The sequence below is a fragment of the Equus quagga genome, chromosome 7 (genome assembly GCF_021613505.1).
Source record: "Equus quagga isolate Etosha38 chromosome 7, UCLA_HA_Equagga_1.0, whole genome shotgun sequence".
Taxonomy (NCBI): domain Eukaryota; kingdom Metazoa; phylum Chordata; class Mammalia; order Perissodactyla; family Equidae; genus Equus; species Equus quagga.
Window position 1 is genome coordinate 24,471,052 of NC_060273.1, and position 22,700 is coordinate 24,493,751.

The window sequence follows — 22,700 nt, forward strand, 5'->3', positions numbered from 1 at the left end:
TGAGCCTAATCACACCTTTTGCCCCCCTCCCTCTCTCCTTCCCCTATGGTAACCACCAATCCATTCTCTGTTGCTATGTACGTGTTTGTCGTTTTTATCTTCTACTTATGAGTGAGATCATACAGTATGTGACTTTCTCCCTCTGACTTATTTCGCTTAGCATAATACCCTCAGGGTCCATCCATGTTGTCACAAATGGCTGGATTTCATAATTTCTTATGGCTGAGTAGTATTCCATTGTGTATATATACCACATCTTCTTTATCCATTCGTCCTTTGATGGGCACCTAGGTTGCTTCCAAGTCTTGGCTATTGTGAACAATGCTGCAGTGAACATAAGGGTGCATGTATCTTTACACATTTGTGTTTTCAAGTTCTTTGGATAAATACCCAGCAGTGGAATAGCTGGATCATATGGTAGATCTATTCTTAATTTTCTGAGGATACTCCATACTGCTTTCCATAGTGGCTGCACCAGTTTGCACTCCCACTAGCAGCATATGAGAGTTCCCTTCTCTCCACATCCTCTCCAACACTTGTTGCTTCCTGTCTTGTTAACTATAGCCATTCTGACAGGAGTGAGGTGATATCTCATTGTAGTTTTGATTTTCATTTCCCTGATAGCTAACAATGTTGAACGTCTTTTCATATGCCTGTTGGCCTTTTTAATTGGGTTGTTGCTTTTTTTGTTGTTGATGTATGAGTTCTTTGTATATTTTGGATGTTAACCCCTTATCTATATATGGTTTGGAAATATCTTCTGATTGTTAGCTTGTCTTTTCTTTTTGTTGATGGTTTCCTTTGCTGTGCAGCAGCTTTTTAGTTTTTTTTTTTTTTTTAAAGATTGGCACCTGAGCTAACTGTTGTCAGTCTTCTTTTTTTTGTCCCCCCGCCCAAATCCCCCCAGTACATAGTTGTATATTTTTTAGTTGTGGGTCCTTCTAGTTGTGGCATGTGGAACGCTTTCTCAGCATGGCCTAACGAGCAGTGCCATGTCCACACCCAGGATTGGAACTAGCGAAACCCTGGGCCACTGAAGTGGAGCACGTGAACTTAACCGCTCGGTCACAGGGCCAGCCCCCCAGAAGCATTTTAGTTTGATGTAGTCCCATTTGTTCATTTTTTCTTTTGCTTATTTTACCCGTCAGACATGGTACTTGAAAATATGCTGCTAAGACTGATGTCAAAGAGCGTACTGCCTGTGTTTTCTTCTGGAAGTTTCATGGTTTCAGGTCTTAGATTCAAGTCTTTAATCCATTTTGAGTTAATTTTTGTGCATGGTGTAAGATAATGGTCTACGTTCATTCTTTTGTGTATGGCTATCTAGTTTTCCCAGCAGCACTTATTGAAAAGACTCTCTTTTCTCCATTGTATGCTCTTGGCTCTCTTGTTGAATATTAGCTGTCCATAAATGTGTGGTTATTTCTGGGCTCCCAGTTCTGTTCCATTGATCTGTGTGTCTGGTTTTGTACCAGTACCATGCTGTTTTGGTTACTATAGCTTTGTAGTATATTTTGAAATCAGGGAGTGTGGTACCTCCAGCTTTGTTCTTTTTTCTCAGGAATCCTTTGGCTATTCGAGGTCTTTTGTTGTTCCATATAAATTTTAGGATTCTTTGTCCAGTTTCTGTGAAAAATGTTGTTCGAACTTTGATAGGGATAGCATTGAATCTATAGATTGCTTTAGGAAGTATGGACATTTTAACTATGTTAATTCTTCCGATATAAGAGCACAGAATATCTTTCCATTTCTTTGTATCTCCTTCGATTTCTTTCAACAATGTTTTCTAGTTTTTGGTGTACGGATCTCCCATCTCTTTGGTTAAGTTTATTCTTAGGTATTTTATTCTTTTTGTCGCAATTGTAAATGGGGTTACATTCTTAATTTCTCTTTCTGCTACTTCGTTATTAGTGTGTAGAAATACAACCGATTTTTGTATGTTGATTTTGTATCCTGCAACTTGACTGTATTCATTTATTATTAAAGTTTTTTAGTGGGTTCTTTAGAGTTATTTGTATATAAAATCACATCATCTTGCATAGAGTGACAGTTTCACCTTTTCTTTTCCAATATGGCTCTCTTTTATTTCTTCTTCTTGCCTGATTGCTCTGGCTAGGACTTCAAATACTATGTTAAATAAGAGTGGTGAAAGTGGGCATCCTTGTCTGTTTCCTGTTCTTAAAGGGATGGCTTTCAGTTTTTCTTTGTTGAGAATGATACTTGCTGTGGGTTTGTCATATATGGCCTTTATTGTGTTGAGGTATTTTCCTTCTATACCTATTTTAGAGTTTTTATCATAAATGGATGCTGTATCTTGTCAAATGCTTTGTCTGCATTTATTGAGATGACCATGTGATTTTTATTCTTCACTTTGTTAATGTAGTGTATCACATTGATAGATTTGTGGATGTTGAACCATCCCTGCGTCCCTGGAATGAAACCCACTTGATCATGATGTATGATCTTTTTAATGTATTGTATTAGATTTGGCAGTATTTTGTCAAGGATTTTTGGATTGATGTTCATCAGTGATATTGGCCTGTAATTTTCTTTTTTTGTGTTGTCCTTGTCTGGTTTTGGTATCAGGATAATCTTGGCTTCATAGAATGAGTCAGGAAGCCTTCCCTATGCTTCAATATTTTGGAAGAGTTTGAGAAGGATAGATATTAAGTCTTTGAATGTTTGATAGAATTCACTAGGGAAGCCATCTGGTCCTGGACTTTGCTTTTTTGGGAGGTTTTTGATTACTGTTTCGATCTGGTTACTGGTGATTGGTCTATTCAAATTCTCTACTTCTTGGTCCAGTTTTGGAAGGTTGTATGTTTCTAAGAATTTACCCATTTCTTCTAGATTATCTAATTTGTTGGCATGTAGCTTTTCACAGTATACTCTTACTATCTTTTGTATTTCTGAGGTTGTCCATTGTAATTTCTCCTCTTTCATTTCTGATTTTACTTATTTGAGCCTTCTCTCTTTTTTTCTTGGTGAGTCTAGCTAAGGGTTTGTCAATTTTGTTTGTCTTTTCAAAGAACCAGCTATTGGTTTCATTAATTTTTTCTATTGTTTTTTTAGTCTCTATTTCATTTATTTCTGCTTTGATTTTTATTATTTCCTTCCTACTGCTGATTTTGGGCTTTGTTCTTCTTTTTCCAGTACCTTTAAATGCACTGTTAGATTGTTTATTTGAGATTTCTCTTCTTTGTTGAGGTAGGCCTGAATTGCTATAAACTTCCCTCTTAGAACCACTTTTGCTGTATCCCATAGGTTTTGGCATGTCATATATTAATTTTCATTTGTCTCCAGGAATTTCTTGATTTCTCCTTTGATTTCTTCATTGACCCAATCGTTGTTCAGTAGCATTTTGTTTAATCTCCACATTTTTGTGGCTTTTTAAATTTTCTTCGTGTAGTTGATTGATTTCTAGTTTCATACCTTTGTGGTCAGAAAAGATTCATGGTATTATTTCAGTCTTCTTAAATTTATTGAGACTTGTTTTGTGGCCTAATAGGTGATCAGTCCTGGAGAATGCTCCATGTGTGTTCAAAAAGAATGTATTCTGTGGTTTTTGGATAGAATGTTCTATGTATATCTACTAAGTCCATCTGGTCAAATGTGTCATTTAAGGCCAGTGCTTCCTTGTTGATCTTCTGTTTGGATCATCTATCCGTTGGCATAAATGGAGTGTTAAAGTTCCCTACTATTATTGTGTTACTGTCTATTTCTCCTTTTATGTCTGTTAATAATTGTTTTATGTATTTAGCTGCTTGTATGTTGAGTGCATAGATATTTACAAGTGTTATATCTTCTTGTTGGATTGTTCCCTTTATCATTATGTAGTGCCCTTCTTTGTCTCTTGTTACAGCTTTTGTTTTAAAGTTTCTTTTGTCTGATATAAGTATTGTTACCCCCACTTTCTTTTCTTTGCCATTTGCATGGAATATGTTTTTCCATCCTTTCACTTTCAGTTTGTGAGTGTCTTTAGGTCAGAAGTGGGTCTTCTTTTTTTATCCATAAGGCCACCGTAGGCCTTTTGATTGGAGCATTTAGTCCATTGACATTTTAAAGTAGCTATTGATAAATATGTATTTATTGCCATTTTGTTAATTTTTTTTTTCTGGGTGTTTTAGTAGTTCTTCTCTGTTCCTTTCTTTTTCTCTTGCTCTCTTCCCTTCTGGTTTGATGGTGTTCTTTAGTAATATGTTTGCTTACTTTTGTCTTACTTATTTGCTTGCTTACTATAGGTTTCTGATTTGTGATTACCATGAGAATCCTAAATAATATTCTACATATATAGCAATCTATATTGAGTTGATAGTCTCTTTAGCTTGACCTCTTTCTAAAAGCTCTACTGTTTTACTCCCCTCCTCCTACATTTTATATTTTTGAAATCACATCTAATCTCTTGTTTTGTGTGTGTCTGTCCATTACCCTCTTATCACTGAAGTAGATAATTTTAGTAGTTTTGTTTTCTACCTTCATATTATCTTCACAGGTGTTGGTCTGCTACCTTTACTATATTTTTACCTCTACCACTGATTTTATTGCCTGATTTTTTTGGATAATTTTCTTATCTCTATTTGTGGTCATTGCTTTCCCACTTAAATGAGTCCCTTTAGCATTTCTCATAGAACTGGTTTCTTGGTGATAAACTCCTTTAATTTTTGCTTGTCTGGGAAGCTCTTTATCTTTCCTTTCATTCTGAATGACAACCTTGATGGATAGAGTATTCTTGGCTATAGGTTTTTTCCTTTTAGCACTTTAAATATGTCATGCCATTCTCTTCTTGCCTTTAGGGTTTCAGCTGAGAAGTCCACTGATAGCCTTATGGCCTTTCCTTTGTATGTCAATTGTTGTCTTTCTCTTGCTGCTTCTAGGAGTCTCTCTGTATCTTTAATTTTGGGCATTTTAATTATTATGTGTCTTGGTCTGGGCCTTTGGGCTTATTTCGTTTGGAGCTCTCTGTGCTTCCTGTACTTGGATGTCTGTTTGTTTCCTTAGGTTAGGAAAAATTTCAGCTATTATTTCTTCAAATAGATTTTCTGCTCCTTTGTCTCTCTCTTCTCCTTCTGGGACACCTGTAATACGAATGTTAGTGTGCTTGATATTGTCCCAGAGTTACCTTAGACTGTTCTCATTCTGTCTAATTCTTTCTTCTTTTATCTCTTCAGGTTGGGTGATTTTTCTCTAGTCTTTCGTCTAGCTTGCTGATCCATTCTTCTGTATTCTCCACTCTGCTATTGAGTCCTTCTAGTGAATTTTTCATTTCTAGTATTGTATTCTTCATTTCTGATTGTTTCTTTTCTTATATTTTGCAATTCATTATTCATGAGCACACTGTATTCATCCAGTTTTCTCCCAATACCTGTGAGCATCATTATGATTTTTTGTTTGAACTCTTTGTCAGATAGAGCACTTATTTCTGTTTCATTTAGTACTTTCTGGGGTTTTGTCCTGTTGCCTTGTTTGGAATGTATTCCTTTGTCTCCTCATTATGCCTCTTTCTCTCTGCTTATGTATTAGGTGAGTTGGCTTTGTCTCCTGATCTTGGAGAAGTGGCCTTATGTAAGAGATCCCTTTTGAGGCCCAGCAGTGTGCTTTCCTCTTGTCAGCAGTCCAAATGATGCAGGAGTGACCCCTTTGTGGGCTACTTGTGTCCTTCTGCTGTGGCAGGGTTGCTCTTAATGCAGGTACCCAGGGAGTATAGTCTTTCCTTCCCTGGCCTGCTGTTTGTAAATCTGGTTTGGGGAGCCTCAGCACCGTTGGCTACAAGGTCTAACAGCACACTCCTGTTGCAGTTTTCCTCTTAATTGGGCAGGTACCCAGTGTAGCTGGTTGCTAGGCTCAGGGCTTTACAGTTGCTATAGGCATCAGGCCTATAAGGCTGTTGTCAGTTCTCTTAGGAGTACACCTGAGTGGGGCTGGCCCTAGGCACGGGAGCACTCAATTGTTTCAGGCTTTGGGAGGTGGGGCTGATCCTTTTTATGGGTATTTGTGAAGCACAGGTCTTCTGCCACTGATAAGCCTCACCCCCCCGACAGGACCACACACACTGTCAACACAGTCCTGGTCCATGCACACTTCCCAACCCTCTGGAGTGTAACCCAACGCCCCACTGCAGAGGCCCTCACCTCTCCACCAGTGCCCCCCACAGTTGTCCTGGTTCTCACACAGGCCCTGCCCCACAGAGGTGGACACACTTGCCTGCCTGTAGAGGATCAAGGCACTGAGTCAATGCAGGCCGACAAGTTGCCTGAGGGCTTGCTGTTAGGTGGGGCCGGTCCCTAGGGCAGGCTGCCTGCTCTGGCTCAACTAGGTTAAATCTGCACTTGAGTGGGTGTGGCAGACCCCTGGGATAACAGGCTAGGGGAAGAGCTTCAATGGTGTCTGCCTGTCTGTGTCAGCACTCCTGGACTAGGTGACAACAATGGCCACCACCAATGTTTCAGTCTCTGGAGAGGTCTCTCTTCTCACCGAGATGCATGCAGAGCCTACCGGGTGAGTCTCTTTTCACCAAAGGACAGTCAGCCTTCTTTCTGGTGATTTTAGGTTGCTGAGACGGGTGAGTTTGTGCCTGGGCCCTTTAAGACCTGGGTCTTTTTGGCTTTTGTCCGATAGCTTTTCTAGGGGTATTCCCTGCTGCCATTAATGGTCAGCAAAGCCAGATAGTAAGACCCTCGTCTTAGTTGTGGTGAGTCTGAAGGATGCTTATAGTAGTATCAGCCCCCGCTAGTGCCTCACTTCTCCAGGGAGGGCTATGTACCTTAGGGATGGCTCCCACCTGGCTGGCTGAGAAACTCTCCTGCTCCTGAAGGTGGCTTTTTTGTCTCCAGAAGGAATTTCTGCCTCTTTTGCCTTAGTCAGGATTGTCCCTTGTTGTGGGGGTTCTTTTCATCCAGTTTTCAGTTTTCTATCCATGGTAATTTTTCCAAAAATAGTTGTAACCTGGTTGTGTTTGTGGGAGGTGATGAGTTCAGAGTCCACCTATGCCGCCACCTTGATGAGATGCCTGAAAATGTACTATTTTGAAGATAATATCAGTGATAGCTGCATAAGTTAGTATGTCTTTGAATCAATCTAACAAGATATGTAACAGAAAGTTTTAAAAAATTATTGAAAAAAAAAAAGTGGACCCAAGTAGATGGAGAGAGAGATACTGTTTTCACAGGTTAGGAAACACAGTGTTGTAAAAATGTTATTTCTTTCCCGAAGTAATAGTACATTTGCTGTAATTTCGGTTTAAATCTCAACAGGATTTTTCTGGGAACTATACAATTGGAACCTAAAATTCATAAAGGGCAGAGTAAAGAGCCAAAAATAGGCACGGCAATTTTGAATCAAATAAAATGGTAGACTTCTTGTTGTAGATAGAAAGATTTAAAACAGCATGGTATTGAGGTAGGGAGAGAGATATAGTGGTGGAGCACAAGTAAGAGCCTAGAAACAAACCTACATATGTGTGGGAGCTTGTTATATGTGAAAGATAGCATTACAAATCTGTGGGAAATCCATGTTCAATGCAAAACCATATTCAGTAAGTGGTATTGGACAATTGGCCACCTATGTAGGGAAATACTAAACAAGAAACCTACCTGATTCTGCACTCCTAAATCAATTCCAAGTAAACGAAAGACTAAAAGTCAAAAGTAAAACTATAAAACTTATAGAGAAAAATAAAATCTTATGACATATAAAGATAGAGAAAGGAATTCTTAAATAATACACATACAATCATAAAAGGAAAACGTTGATAAATTTGAATATATTAAAATCAAGAACTTACAGCTATCAAGGAAATGCAAACCAAACCTGCAGAGAAACACTGCCCCACACACACCAGGATGGCTAGAATAAAAAAGTCAGATAATAACAAGTGTTGGTGAGGTTGTGGAGAAATTGGAAACTCTCCTTACACTGCTATTGATAATGCAGAATAGGGCAGTTGCTTTGGAAAATGATCTGGCAGGTCCTCAAAAGGTTAAACATATGGTTACCACATGACCCAGCAATGCCACACCTAGGTATTTATAGGACAGATAGAGCCAAGAGAAATGAAAAGATATGTCTACACAAAACCATACACACACATGTTCATAGCAGCAGTAGTCACAATAGCTAAAAAGTGGAAACTCAAATGTCCTTCAGCTAATAAATGGGTAAGTAAAATGTTTATGAATAAATAAAACATTTCATACAATGGAATATTTTTTGCAATAAAACGGAACCAAGTACTGATACATGCATACATGCACTGGATAGACCTTGAAAACATTATACTGAGCGAAAGAAGTCATTCATAAAAGACCACCTATAATTCCACTTACTTAAAATGTCCAGAATGGGCAAATCTGTAGACACAAGGTATGTTAGTGGTTGCCTTAGGGCTGGGGGGAATAGGAGGTTACAGCTAAAAGGTATGAAGTTTCTTCATGAGATGATGAAAATGTTTGAAAATTGGTTAATAGTGATGGTTGCCCAATTCTGTGAATTGAATTGTGTACTTTAAATGAGTGAATTGTATGGTATTTGAATTATATTTCAGTAAAGCTTTAAACAAATCAGGAACCTTTTGTATGGCAAAAGATACCATAAACCATATTAAAGAAAATCCACAGACTTGGAGTAGTTATATACAGCTATATATATATATAAAGTTGGAAAAGGCTCACCATCCAGAATAGAAAAAGAACTCCTAAACATTAATAAGAAATTGACAAACATCCTACTAGTAGATGGCCAAAGATTCAGGCAGTTCACCTAGGAAGAACCCAAATGGCCGACAAAGAAGTGGAAAGATGCTCAGTTTCAGAGAGGTGCAATTTAAAATAATGGTGAGATACAATTTTACATCCATCTTGTTGGTTCTAGTAAACAAGACTGCCTTAGAATATCAAGTGTTGGCACAAACGTTGGGAAATGGAGGGAGCCCTTTCATTGCTGGGGAAAGTGTAAATTGATACGGCTTCCTTGGAGAATGGTCTGACAAGAGAAAGTCAGGTTGCATGGGGGCCTACCCTGTGACCTAGTTGTGCTAGAGCCACTCTTGTGCCTGCTGCAGTGCCTTTTGTGAGACAGTAGGAAGAACCTAGCTGGGCTCCTCAGCCTGGGATAACCCAACTGTAACACAGTTGTGTGCTGTACAGTTCAATGGAATAGGTCCACAGAGATAAATCTCAGAATGTCAAGCAAAAATAGCACAAAGATATATACTAAATATTATTTCTACCATGTTTTCAAATGCAATGTCAGTAATTATATCTGTTTATATATCCACATGTAGTAAAAGTACACAAAACATGCATGGATAGTGGTGCTTGCCCATTTAAGAACTGGGGTTGCCTCTGGGGAGAGTGGAAAGGATATTATTTCCCATCTCCAAGGACTCTTGTAAGGACAGACAAGTACACAGCCTGGCTTATTACGAGTGGTTGCTGTTAGTTCTTAGGGGCTCTTGATGCCTCTTTTTCTCTCTAAAATTTAAAAGCTAGTACTGATTGTTTTGATTGGGTTTTTTAGTGTTGTGGTAAGTCTGCTCATATAAGTGCTCATTGTGTGTCAGGTACTGTTCTGGGGACCCGTGGCCAGGGCTATCGCAGTGAAGCAGACTGGCCAAATCTCGGCTTTCCTGGAGCTCGCAGTGCGGGTTAATAGACAATAAACAAGTAGAAAATTAGTTGTACTCTTGACTGGCACTAAACAGTGTGAAGGAGGTAAAGCATGTACTGAGAGACTAGGGGCTGAGGGTGGTCAGGGAAGGCCTCTCTGAGGAGCTACTACCTGGAGACCTGTATTATAAGAGCAAACATATGGAAATTTGGGGGGAAATCTTTCCAGGCATAGGTAAACACCTTCAGACATGTATTAATTTAAAAATTCCAAAAAGAGGGGCCGGCTCCGTAGCCGAGTGGTTAAGTTTGCGTGCTCTGCTGCGGCGGCCCAGGGTTGGGATCCTGGGCGCGGACATGGCACTGCTCGTCAGGCTACGTTGAGGCGGTGTCCCGCATCCCACAACTAGAAGGACCTGCAACTAAGATATACAACTATGTAGAGGGGGGTTTGGGAAGTTAAAGCAGGAAAAAAAAAAAAAAAGAAGAAGATTGGCAACAGTTTAGCTCAGGTGCCAATCTTTAAAAAAAAAAAATTTCCAAAAAGAGTAAAATACTTAGAAATAAATTTAGCAAAAGAACTGCAAACCATATACTTTGAAAACTGCAAAACATTGTCAGAATAAAGAAAACCTAAATAAACGGAGAGGCATCCGAGGTTCACGGACTGGAAGACAGTATTGTTAACGTGGCAGTACTCTCCAGACTGATCTATAGATTCAGTGTAATCCCTCTCAGAATCTTAGCTAACTGCCTTGCAGAAATTGACAAGCTGATCTTCAAAAATAGAAAGGCCAGTGTGGCCAGAGCCCAGTGAGGGAGAGGGCGAAGTTGGTAGAGATACAGTCATTGAGATTGGCAGGGCGTCTGGATCATGAAACCCTGTGGGCTGTGACAGGGAGCTGTCACTGACCTCATCCTAGGTCTAGTGGGAAGCCTTAGAAGGGTTTTAAGTAGAGGAGTGATAAAATTCAATATTTATTGAGTGCCTATTCTGTGCCAGGTGCTGGGATGGGCATGAATATGGCAGTGAACAAGACAGAATGTTGAATAAATGGAATTCAGCTTCTCACTAGTAGGAAATGAGAGCGTCCTCAGTTTATTTTCTTATGTGTTGGCATATATTTGTGTCATATTACTAACCTACTTAAAGATTTTCTTAAGTGATACGGAAGTAGCATATTCACTATGGAATAATTAGAAGATTCATACCAAAAGAGAGAATGCATATCTTTCAAGATCTTACCCTTTGGAAATAATGACAGTTAACATTTAGTGTTTTTTCCTTCTAGTCTTTTGGATGGATTTATGATCAAACACTTCTGAGGTTCAGTAATGAGTGACCCCCTCACCCCCTCAACACCATTAAAGGAAGTAAAAGTGAGAATCATAGGTTTTCTTTCGGCAAGTCAGTCCGTGAGTTTTCTGATTACTTCCTTTCAGGTGGAGCTGATCAGAATAATGTTCAGCATCAACCCCCTGGAGAACCTGAAGCTGTACATCAGCAGTCGGCCTCCCCTGGTGGTCTTTATGATCAGTGTAAGCGCCATGGCAATAGCTTTTCTGACCTTGGGCTATTTCTTCAAAATCAAGGAGATTAAGTCACCGGAAATGACAGAGGTATAGTATACATTCTAAGTTTTTTTCTCAAGTTGGCTGGACCTTATAGAGTGGGAAAACACCTTTGGGCTCTCCACATACTTTTCTTTGGTTGTGACTTTTTTTATCCCAGTAAGAAAGATCAGTATCTATTCAGAGTTCTCTGTCTTCCTTCTCCCTGTGACTCTCTTTGTTAGGAAATATCTAGTCAGATAGTTATTAATTTAAATAATGCTCCCAGTTTCAGTTAGACTGTTTCAGCAAAGAAACGTGTATTTTGGAGAATATATTTGTAAAATGTTTGTGTCAAGAAGCTATAGAACTAGCTTCTTTGATATTTGCGTTAAATTAGTTCATTACAATTTTTAAAAAGTAAACGTTTGTTATTTTAAAGCCACATATCATGGTGAAGTTTTATCGGCTCTACTAATAGCTTTTTCATTGAATAAGAAGAGATCTGAAAGAAATTAGAAAGCGGGATCTTATTTCCAAATATATGTCTTTTTTTTTTTAATCAAGGAAAACTTCAGTTATCTACAAACTTGCCTTCTGGATTTTACATTTTGGTCAATATAAATAAATTATTAGGGCTTTGCTCTTTAATCCTTAGTCTAGGCGTAATAGAACACTCAATGCAGATTTTATAAGATGTGTATTTTTACATATCAGAAAACAGTTAAAAGTTAATAATTTCTGTTTAATAAAGGTGAATGTCAATATACCTATTAATAAATTTACGTTAGAAATTATGCTGAATTAGTGATATAGTGAATTTACTGGTAGATAAGGTTTCATTTAGGACAAACTAGTTCCTGTCTTGGTAGATCCTTGAGGCCTGTCTTACACTTTTTCCTCTTGGATATGTTCCTTGATGGGAGTGGGAATGAGAGTAGGGATTGAAATGACTTTGTTGTCGCGTTGTCTGTGCCTTGTGTGGGAGAGGAGAGTTCTATGCAGTGTAACGGGGATAGTGGCTTTCTCTTGAGCTCCCTGGGATTCCTGATCATAGATGCTCTTGGGAGGAGGCCCCACCTTCACACTTGAACTCTCTAACAGTTAAAATAACAAGCTTTAGTTATTTCTACCATGGAACCCTTTCAGAGAGTTTCTTAACCAAGAGACGTACTGGCTGGCTTAATTCTCCCTTTTATGACCCTGCCTGAGTCTTTAAAGGTTGTGCAAACAGGCTGCACCCACGTTAGGGCTTAAAATGACCATTCCAGTCACAACCAAAGCTCTGCAGCATCCTGGCATTGCTTTCCCTCAGAGCTCCATGTTCGACACTTGGCCAAGGCCAATGTTTAGGATGTAGCTTGGATAATTAGCCCTTAGTAATCAAAATGGGGACTGACATTGGCTTTGGCAGACTGTCCAAAATTGACTTGAGCTCTACAGAAGAGCAATGCCAAGATGCTGCAGAACTTCGGTTGTGATTAATTTAGTGATTTCATTTTCAAATAAGGATCCCGGGTATATGGGAAGAGTTTTGGCATGTGAATCAGAAAACTTAATCCTGATTCTGCCTTCAACTGTGGAATTAGAGAGTCCCTAATTTGCTCTGGGCCTCAATTTCTTTATGTCTAGAATATGAAAGGATGAGACTGGAACGTTCGTTTTCAGCCCTAATGTTCTTGAATGGTCTGCTGAGTTTGTAGATGTTAGGGAAAATGTAGTTCAGTTGCAGTCTTACTGAAGGCCATACACTGATATGCTGACGCTAGAAAGGTAGACTTGCTCAACTGCCTGGGGATTGCTCTGTTGGCATTTTTAATTAACGCTAGTGTTATAATAATCGAAAGTGTAAACTTGGTTTGTCTTCACATTTGCAACTTTTTGTAGACTAATGTTGCTTGAGAGAAAGAAGTTAGACGTAACAGCCTAGGTTAGGTTTATCATTGCTGTTTCGGCTTGAGTTCATCTTTGGGTTTCTGCTAAAATTAAAACAGACCCTGGTGGGTACTTTACTATGTTGGCATCAGTTTAACCAGGAAATAATTGGCTGTATGTGTTGTTAAAAACTGCTTATGATTTAACCGTTGTCAGTCCAGGGTGTAGATTTTCTCCTTCCTCTTGAAATTCTTCCTGTTCTAAGGTGGCATCCAAAATCTGTGATGAGGGGGAGAAAGTACCACATATGCCTTAGTGTGTACTGCGGTTTTGCGTTCTAGAGAAAGAAAACAAGATGTATAGAATTACCTTTTGAGGAATTATTTTAAGGCAGCCTTATTTTTTAAGAAAATAACTAATTGTAACTGCTAAATGAGTTTGGATTAATTTGATTCTGAGATTAGATTATTTTCTGTAACTATAATACACTGTTACGGTTTTTACGTTTTCTTGAATAAGTTGGTTTAGTCTCACAGCATATTTAATCTCTCATGCCAATGAAGTGTTTACATTTTAGATTATGAATATGAGAGTGGTTTGGGAAACCACACTGCTATGCTAGTGCGAGAGGCTGATGGCTGTATTGTCATTGTTACTTTAAATGATTGACTCTGAAGTGTAGTTTTCCCATTGTGGTGTGATGCCCCACTTAGGGTCATGGCTATATGGCTGAAGTGACAGCACTTTCAGACCACTTACACTTGTTTCTCTCCATTTCATTTTACTGAAGGATTGGAATACTTTTCTGCTACGGTTTAATGATTTGGACTTGTGTGTATCAGAGAATGAAACATTAAAGCATCTCACAAATGACACCACAACTCCGGAAAGCACAATGACCAGCGGACCGGCCAGAGTGTCCACCCAGTCCCCACAGGCCCTGGAAGACTCAGGCCCAGTTAACATCTCAGTTGCAATCACCCTAACCCTGGACCCACTCAAACCCTTTGGAGGGTACTCTCGCAATGTCACCCATCTGTACTCAACCATTTTAGGGCATCAGATTGGACTTTCAGGTATGTGAGTGTTTGTCAGTTTCCTTTCAGACTTTCTCAGGCAACAACTATTACAAGACAGAGTATTAGCAGTGTATGGTTATACTCATGAGACTATTTTTTATTTTTGCATGTGTCTCCCCTTTTGTTGAGTTTGAACTAAATGAAGTCAAGAAGGAACCATTTCTACTATATATTTAGTTAATAAAGTGCTTTGTACACAGTAGGCTCTCAATAAAAGCCTATAAGAATGAGAAACTAGGAAGAAACTATAAGGCCTATTTCTGGTCTTAATATTTACAAACATAAAATTTTTATTCAGGTTTATCATGTTGGAGTTTTCAATACACACTACAAATATTGCTGTTAGTTTACAGATTTTTGAATGCCCACTATTAGCTTAACACTGTGCTAGCTACTGGAAAGAACTAGAAAAAGCCTAAGATCTGGTCTCTTTCCTTTGGAATATTGGGATTCTGGAAGAGAGTAGGATAATGGGAGTTCATATTTATCAAGCACTTAGAGTAGTTCCTGGTACAGTGGATATGCTATATAAGTGCTTGTTAAATAATACTAAAAATAAACATCTCTCAAAACCTTGAGCACTGCCCTTTGAGCAGTACTAAACCTGTTAGAGACTGTAAGTGATTTAGGAGAAGGTTGACAAAGTAAGGGAACCTGGAAAGGCTTTAGGCCAGAGACCTGGGCCTTGGAAGAATAGTCTTGGGTTCTTTGGTTACCAAGAGCCCTTTAAACTCCTCATAGAAACTTGGGAGTGTCTGCCAGCCTCCTCTTGGCTGTTACAGGCGAGAGCTATTCCCATGGTAGTAAGGCTAAGGGCGACTTCTGGGTTTTCCATGTAGTGAGTGGACCTCCTTCTGCTCTGGTGTTATAATACCTTGGTTTTCATTTAAGCTTCACCACTTACTGGTCCCGTGACCTTTCTTAGGTCTGGTAGACCCTCAACCTCAATCTACTCATATGTAAAAGGGCAACAGTAACACTTCTTTGCTCATGTTTTTGGGATAAGGGTAGATTTTAAGTGAGACAATACATATAAAAGCAGTTTGAAACGGTAAGAATGCTGTACAAATGCTGAAGCAGTGGTGGTGATAACTCACCCGGCCCCCAGCCTTCTGACTTGGGCGCTGCCGGGGCTCTTGCCTGGCCTTTGCAGGTGCTGGCTGAAAGTGGTTGCTCTCCCTTTGCCATTTTGTGGCTCTACTAGGTCAGCAGGCTCAGAGTCTGGCTCAGAGATCTCACAAAGGCAGATATCCTGCTTCTGTGGGCTAATGGGTGATTCCTGAGTGGGTTTGATTTCAGGATTCATTCAAATCCCAGAGAATAATAAATACATGAGTTCTTACCTTTAATTACAAAAAAAAAAACCAAAACGATTTCTCTTTCATAGGCAGGGAAGCCCACGAGGAGATAAACATTACCTTTACCCTGCCTGCAGCTTGGAGCTCAGACGACTGTGCCCTTCATGGTCACTGTGAGCAGGTGGTGTTCACAGCCTGCATGACCCTCACAGCCAATCCTGGTGTGTTCCCCGTCACCGTGTAAGTGGTCTCCTGAGCCCAGTAGCTGTGTGTGAGAAGCTCCGTTTAGCGTGAATATGACTGGGATGCTTCAGCAGCAGATTCGCAGGATGGCTTGCATTGTACTTTGTGGAACTGCCACTCCTCAGACTTGTCTAAAGGGTTATTTGAGTTAAATCTGGAATTCTAAAGGTGGAGCTTCTACATATAAATACTAGAAAATGAGTGCTTCACTCAGGTAGTAAAAGCATGTGGCTGTTGTTGCATGTTCGTAGGCTGCCTTTCCCATCACTGGAAGCAGCACGTCACAGAAAAGATAAGTAAGAGCTGATCCTATGACCAGAATGATGCATAATTAAGGCTTCTGAAAGAGAAAGGTTTTGTTCATCTCCATTATCTAGAAAGAGTTATTTTTTAAATTGAGAGCATAAATTAAACCTTATTTTCTATGAAACAGTTACTAATTGTGAAGCTTTTGCTTCATATTTTTTGAGCAGCCATCAATGTTATTGCTTGGCCTTTAAGGGTTTTTTTTTTGCCTCTTCTTTTTCTATAAAGGACATAATGATCTATAGATACATGAAATACGCAAGGTGTAGCCTATTTAAAAGAATTCTGTGGTGAATCCTTTTAAAATAATAATTATCCCAGGATTTCTCTATTTTAGACATTTGGAGGTTTTTAGGACAAGATCAGATAAGTCAAACCTTATTTGCTGTTGGTTGTTATATCTGATGGAGAAGTTTCTATGTAAAACTTCCAGTTATAACTAAGAATTTAGATAATTTGAGAAAATAGGCTTAAAAGGAGCAGGTCCCTCTTTGGCCACATCGTATGCGAGGGGACTGTGGGTTGAATTCCAAAGGCAAAAATATGACACCCAAAGCCTAAATGTCAGATGCCTATTGCTTATAGTGTTATTGTTAATTTAAAAAAAAAAAATCCCTGAACTAAAAACATAGTGATATTTATCTCAAGAAGCATGTATGTCTCTTATTTCTCCTTTCCACACATGTGGCTATGCTCAGTGTTATGACAGGGACCTTGGGGGAGACACAAGTAAATGTCTCAGGCCACTGAGCATGTGTCTGTCCCTCTCTTCCCCTGCAGACAGCCACCGCACTGTGTTCCTGACACATACAGCAATGCCACGCTCTGGTACAAGATCTTCACAACTGCCAGAGATGTCAACACAAAATATGCTCAAGATTACAATCCTTTCTGGTGTTATAAGGGGGCCATTGGAAAAGTCTATCATGCTTTAAATCCCAAGCTTACAGTTATTGTTCCAGATGTAAGTAAGAAAAATTGTGTGTGTGTTTGTCCCCGGGAACTGAGGAGGCCCTGTTTACCTCCTTGGGTTAGCTCAGCCTCTGCCATTCTAGATTTCTAGCTGGGTTGGGAGACTAAGTGGAGTGGTGGTGGAGACTTGGAAAAACATACCACCTTTTGGTTAAGAATACCCTGCTTTTGTTCTTGGTTTTCCATTTTGTTCAGCAGCAGTTGTCATTGAGCAGCTGTGGTGTGCCTGACTCGTGGGAGTGACAAGAGATGCTTGCACAGTGTTACTCATGCACACAGACACTCACAGGGCAGTATTGGGCTAGTGTCAGTATGAGCTTTGGAATTCAGAAAGTTCGACATAAATCAGAGGAGATGAATCTTTGGCGGATATTGAGGGCTATATGGGATTATACTTAAAGAGGCAAAGAGAGGAAGACACAGTAATCTAGACTGTGGGGTAATATGCTCGTTTAGCTTCCCGCTTAGACTTGAGCCCATTTTTAAAAGACTGCACTGATTTTTGGTAAATGCTCGTACTTTTCTTCCTGTCAGTATATGTTAGGTAGATTTCTTTTTGCCTGGTCCTTTTTTCTTATGTCTCATTTTTATCAAGTTGTGGAAATTGGTAGGCTGGGGGCATTTGAGTGAGCTCAACGTTTTCAGCCAGGGACTTGTAAAAGTGAGAAGAAGGCAGAAGGAAGGAAGCTACCTCCAGGGAGAGGTGATGTGCAGAGGCCTTCCTGGGGGGAGGGCGGGTGACAAGGAGTTGGAAACACAGGCTTGGACTGTCAGCCATGCAACTTGAGGGCTGTCAAAGGATGTAAGAGAAGATTAGGGGTTAAAGACTCTGCGTCTCTGGAAGCTTCTCAGGGGAGGAGACCTGTGGGAGAGGGGTTCGGGCAGTGTGGGGTGCAGAAGCCAGGGCAGAGGGCTGCTTTAGGAAGGAGTGGGTGGTCTCAGGAACACCATGTCTTCGCCTGATGAGATCCAGTTTTCATAGTTTACAAGACAAAAGGGGAAGCCGCCTGTTCCCGTTTAAGAATTGTAGTTGAGGCGAGTCTGGAGGTTGTGAACCCTGTTTCCAGAAATGTAGCATTAAGATCTTTCAGTAACTCAATGCAGATGTTTTTGGTTTATTTTCTTTATTTAGGATGACCGTTCATTAATAAATTTGCATCTCATGCACACCAGTTACTTCCTCTTTGTGATGGTGATAACTATGTTTTGCTATGCTGTTATCAAAGGCAGACCCAGCAAATTGCGTCAGAGCAATCCTGAATTTTGTCCTGAGAAGGTGAGCAGTGGAGGGGGTCTGGCCCAGCATTTTGCTAGAGATCTCTCTATGCAGAAAGTCCCAGTTAGTCCTTATTCCATTTATTGTGGGTGGTATCTTTCCTTCAGAGAAATCAGTTCCTATCTTTTTATCAGAAGTAGTCTACCTCCAGCCTAAATTATGATACTGGATTTTCAACTATATTACCCAAGTCTTAGCTGGTTAAAGGTACTGATTGTTCTCAAATCCCCATTGCAGAGCAACTGACACTGGAAGGCTGCCTCCCCTCCACTTTCGTCAGCTTGAGAAATCATCTCACGGACTGCTGAGCAGGGTTCCAAAAGAGTTAACTTTGTATCTCAGCTGAGTGGTTCCATTAGATCAGCTGCTTTTTGCAGGAGACTTTTAGATTTCTATTCTTTCCCTCCTACGTGAGACTTTTTCTTAGGGATTTAGTAATTCCCCTGCCTGATAGATCTATGCAGTATGGCTCCCTGGTCTTTGGGTTGGGACCCGAGCCCAGTGAGGGTACTAGTGGGGCTGAGTTACCTGGGCTTTGGTCTGTGACTGGATTGCTCATCTTGCTTTTTTCTAGGTGGCTTTGGCTGATGCCTAATCCCACAACTGCCTGTTTTCTGAGAGAACCATAATCGTTGCCTGCTGAACCCAGCCTGGGCCTGGACACTCTGTGAATACGTTATCTTGTGATGTTGGGTTATTCCAGCCAAAGACCTTTTTCAAGTGCCTGTAACTGATTTGTATATATTTATAGAGATCTATTCAGAAATTGGTCCAGTGATGCACGTGCTTCGCACTGGGTGCAGCCAGAACCCTTCAGCCTCACCCGTGGACTTGGTGGGATGATTCCACGTGGCGCCAGAGAGAATCTGTGGTCTCACTGCATTGGAGAGGGCCATGCTGTCTTTACCAAGGTCACGGGCGTTTCATTACTGGTGGGGTTGAGGCCTGCTTTGGTTCTTGTTTCCGCCCGATATGTACAGAACGTTCAAAACAGTCTGCACCTTTGATATGATACTGCATTTCCAAAGCCACCAGTCTATTTTGTGGATTTTATGTGTCTGTGGCTTAATAATCATAGTAACAACAATAATACCCTTTTCTCCATTTTGCTTGCAAGGAAAGATATCTATCTTTCTAAGTTTTTTTTGAAGACAAAAATAAAATAGTCACATTTTAATACTACTCTAGTTAGGACAAGACTTGTGCTTTTATCTTGAGTAAAAGGCTAAATATTTAAAAGTCACCTACGTGGTAAAGATCTAAGTTTCATTTTCCACATGGATGATGAGGAACCTGGTCTTGTTTGAGTTGAGTTGGCACAGAATATTCCACTGTCTTTCTCCTTTATTGTTCCCTCCATTATAAAAGTTAAAGCAGCTTTCTCACTCAAAAAGGCTTAAAAATTAAGTAAATGGCTCTAGAGTAGAGTAAAAATTAGTTATTCTGTTTTCTGGAATGCACATGGTAGAAGAGAGAATGATGATTTGGTTTAACAGTTATGAAAGGGTTTCCTGTTTTCTTTGAAGAGGGAGTGGATTTTCTTTCCTCCTCCTTCTCTTTTTTTTTGTATTTATTTTTATGCAATTAATTTATCTTCAGAAGGAAAATGGCAGCTAGTAGGTCAGTGACTTTATGAAAACGATGCTTGTAAATTTGAAGGAAAGCAATTCTCATTTGCCGTTTGTCAGGAAAACCAAAAGTGTTTTTCTTTCCTTTAATATTTCTATAATCTAATTCCTTTATCCCTTTTTCTTTCTAATCTATCTTCATTTAAAAAAATCGTGTGTTATCTTTTCCAGTCCTTTCTTGTTACTTGTATTCTTACTGTTTTTCTGTGTCTTAATAGCTCTTTGCCTTAATAACTTGTCATTAATGACTTCTGTGTTCTCCCAAGCAATGTTATAGCAGAAGGGCAATTAAAATCTTGGGCATGACTGGCAGCGCTTCTTTTCCTTAACTCCAGGTCTATAGTCTGTTATAAATCAGAATCAGTCCTGCAGTCTGAAATATATTGGCCTAGAACGAAATTTTATCCCAGGCATTCTTTTTTTTTTTTGGTGAGGAAGATTGGCCCTGTGCTAATATCTGTGCCAGTCTTTCTCCACTTTGCATGTGGGACCCTGCCACAGCATGGCTTGATGAGCAGTGTGTAGGTCTGCACCTGGGATTGGAACCCATGAAACCCAGGCCACTGAAGTGGATTGTGTGAACCTAACCACCACACCACTGGGCTGGCCCCTCCCAGGCATTCTTGAATGGAAAACAGTTGTGGGCTTTTATCAATGATTGTTAATCACAAGAGTAACTTGGTATGTTAATATTCCTTTCTTCCTTTTACTACATTTCAAGTGCAGTAATCATACTTGTCTATCCAGTTTTTTTGTATTATTAGTTACTTACATGGTGCATGGCTAACCTGTTAATTTAGTTTTCTCTTTAGAGACTTTGAGACTCTTACAAGACAAGATTGAGAAAGAGCCATTTGGCTTGGCTTTTAGAAACATCAATATCATTAAGAACAGATTTTAGGTTAAGTTGCTACTGAATTATTAAAATCCCAGTGAAGCAGAACTATAGGGATAGATTTATAACTGGGAGAGTAACATAAAAGGAGAAAGGCGAAAGTCAGTTTCACTGGTTTGTTCAATCCAGCTTTTTTGCTGATATTAGTTACCCTTGTTTGAATTACAGGGAGTGGCTGGAATCTGTAACCAGGGAGGAAGGACACTGTTAGGCATGAGGAAAGGAAGTGGCAAAAATGCCTGGACAGTATGACTTGTCATGAGGCCAGGACACACACTTTAAAATCCAACATCCACCCTAATAGGTAATTCTCAAAGATGTAACTGAAATCCAGAGTCAGTCAGGTATATAAAGGAAGGCTGGGGAAGAGGAGAGGCCCTGGGGCCTGGGCAAAAGAGGTCTAATAACTGAAGAGACTCCACTGAGTGTCTGGAAGTCCAGAGGACCTATTACTGTCTGGGCATTTACAGACAAGGCCCGATCCTCCGCTGTATCTTGCGGGGGGACCTCAGGATTAGAAGAGTATCACGAACAGGGCCCGTTTGCCATTCAGAGGCGACCCTGCTGGGACCATTGGCTCATCCTCAGGCATCTTGGACTGGAGGTCCAATAAAAGGTCAGCAACTTACTATTAAAATGATTGTTTCAGATCATATTGATCTCTTTCCTTTTTCCTTTTGTCCTTTCGCTCTATGACTTGAATCAGTTTTGATTCTATTTGTAAGTTTTTCTTGTCATAGGAACCTGCCATTTCCGTTGCATCCTCTCGGGCGGTCTGTAGGGATTCAGTACCCTGGTTCTGCAGCCCTGCTGCAGGCACTGTGGGGTTGCGAGGGCCAGTGGATCCATTTCACTTACCTTGCTGCATGATGGTCAGTAGCTGATCTGTTATGGCATTCACTCTCAGATTAATTTTCCGTATTTGAACTATGTGCATATGTGCTTTACAGAATAAAACATCTGAATTTATTTGCTGTATCTTTGTTTCCTCCAGTCTGATGGGTGTTTTCTAAAGGAAGAACATACGTGAAAAGTAATTGAGGGTTTTTTGCAAGCTGTTCTTTTGAAGTGTCACCTATCAGCAAGATGAGGGGTGGGCAATATTTCCTACTAAGCTGGTGTCACTAAGCACATGGGTCTTTTCCCTGAGAGTACAAAACCTCTTCTAGTGTATTGGACCAACAAGTACTCACAGACCTGACCCAAATCCTGCCTCGGAGAAGTAAGTAATAGAGACAAGTAGGGAGCGCTTGAACAGGTATGGGGATTTAAAGGTACTTTTCTCAGTTACATAAACCCTTTGTGCGCACTTGGTCTGAGTTACCGGAAGCAGTCTCCTAGCCGGCTCCGCCTTCTAAGTTACAGACCTCCCACATGTGCTAGACTTCTTGCCCAGGATAGTGCATCCTCTACAGTTACTTTTGTAGAGTTAGTTTTAAAGGGAGATTGTGTTCACTAGTGTGAATTCTTCCCTTTTCCAATGGGCAGAGGCTCTGTGGACCTTCCTTCACTCCCCGGCAGGAACCAGAGGTGGTAGAAGTCCATCTCAAGGCACTCTGTGGGACAGGACAGCATTGAGGAACAGGACACCTCAACGGGCTCTTGGTTTCTGCCTCCTCCAGCTCTTCCTGCCTTCTCTCTCTAACGGGTAAAATATTTATACACGCAACACCTTGTGCCATTCACTGCTCTGTCCTTGAACTCTGAGATTTGTGAGTGTGTGTAGAGAAGTCCTTGGAGGATAAGATCAAAAAATTAAAAATAGAACTACCGTATGATCCAGCCATTCCACTACTGGGTATCTATCCAAAGAACTTGAAGTCAGCAATTCCAAAAGTACCATGCACCCCAGTGTTCATTGCAGCATTATTTACGATAGCCAAGACATGGAAGCAACCTCAGTGCCCATCAACAGATGAATGGTAAAGAAGTTGTGGTACGTATATACAATGGAATACTACTCAGCTGCAAAACA

General features: G+C 40.2%; 1 protein-coding gene across 2 annotated transcripts in view; it reads left to right on the plus strand.

Annotated features, from left to right (window-relative positions):
- The window catches only part of TMEM248 (transmembrane protein 248), a 44,088-nt gene extending 22,394 nt beyond the window's left edge, over positions 1 to 21,694 (plus strand). For both annotated transcript variants that reach the window (XM_046666811.1, XM_046666810.1), the window contains exons 2-7: positions 11,046 to 11,222; positions 13,819 to 14,104; positions 15,495 to 15,645; positions 16,735 to 16,918; positions 18,059 to 18,202; positions 18,777 to 21,694. In XM_046666811.1, the coding sequence (XP_046522767.1) occupies positions 11,064 to 11,222; positions 13,819 to 14,104; positions 15,495 to 15,645; positions 16,735 to 16,918; positions 18,059 to 18,202; positions 18,777 to 18,797 (945 nt within the window). In that variant the 5' untranslated portion in view covers positions 11,046 to 11,063 and the 3' untranslated portion in view covers positions 18,798 to 21,694. The remainder of the gene's footprint in view (positions 1 to 11,045; positions 11,223 to 13,818; positions 14,105 to 15,494; positions 15,646 to 16,734; positions 16,919 to 18,058; positions 18,203 to 18,776) is intronic.
- The last annotated feature ends 1,006 nt before the right edge of the window (positions 21,695 to 22,700 follow it).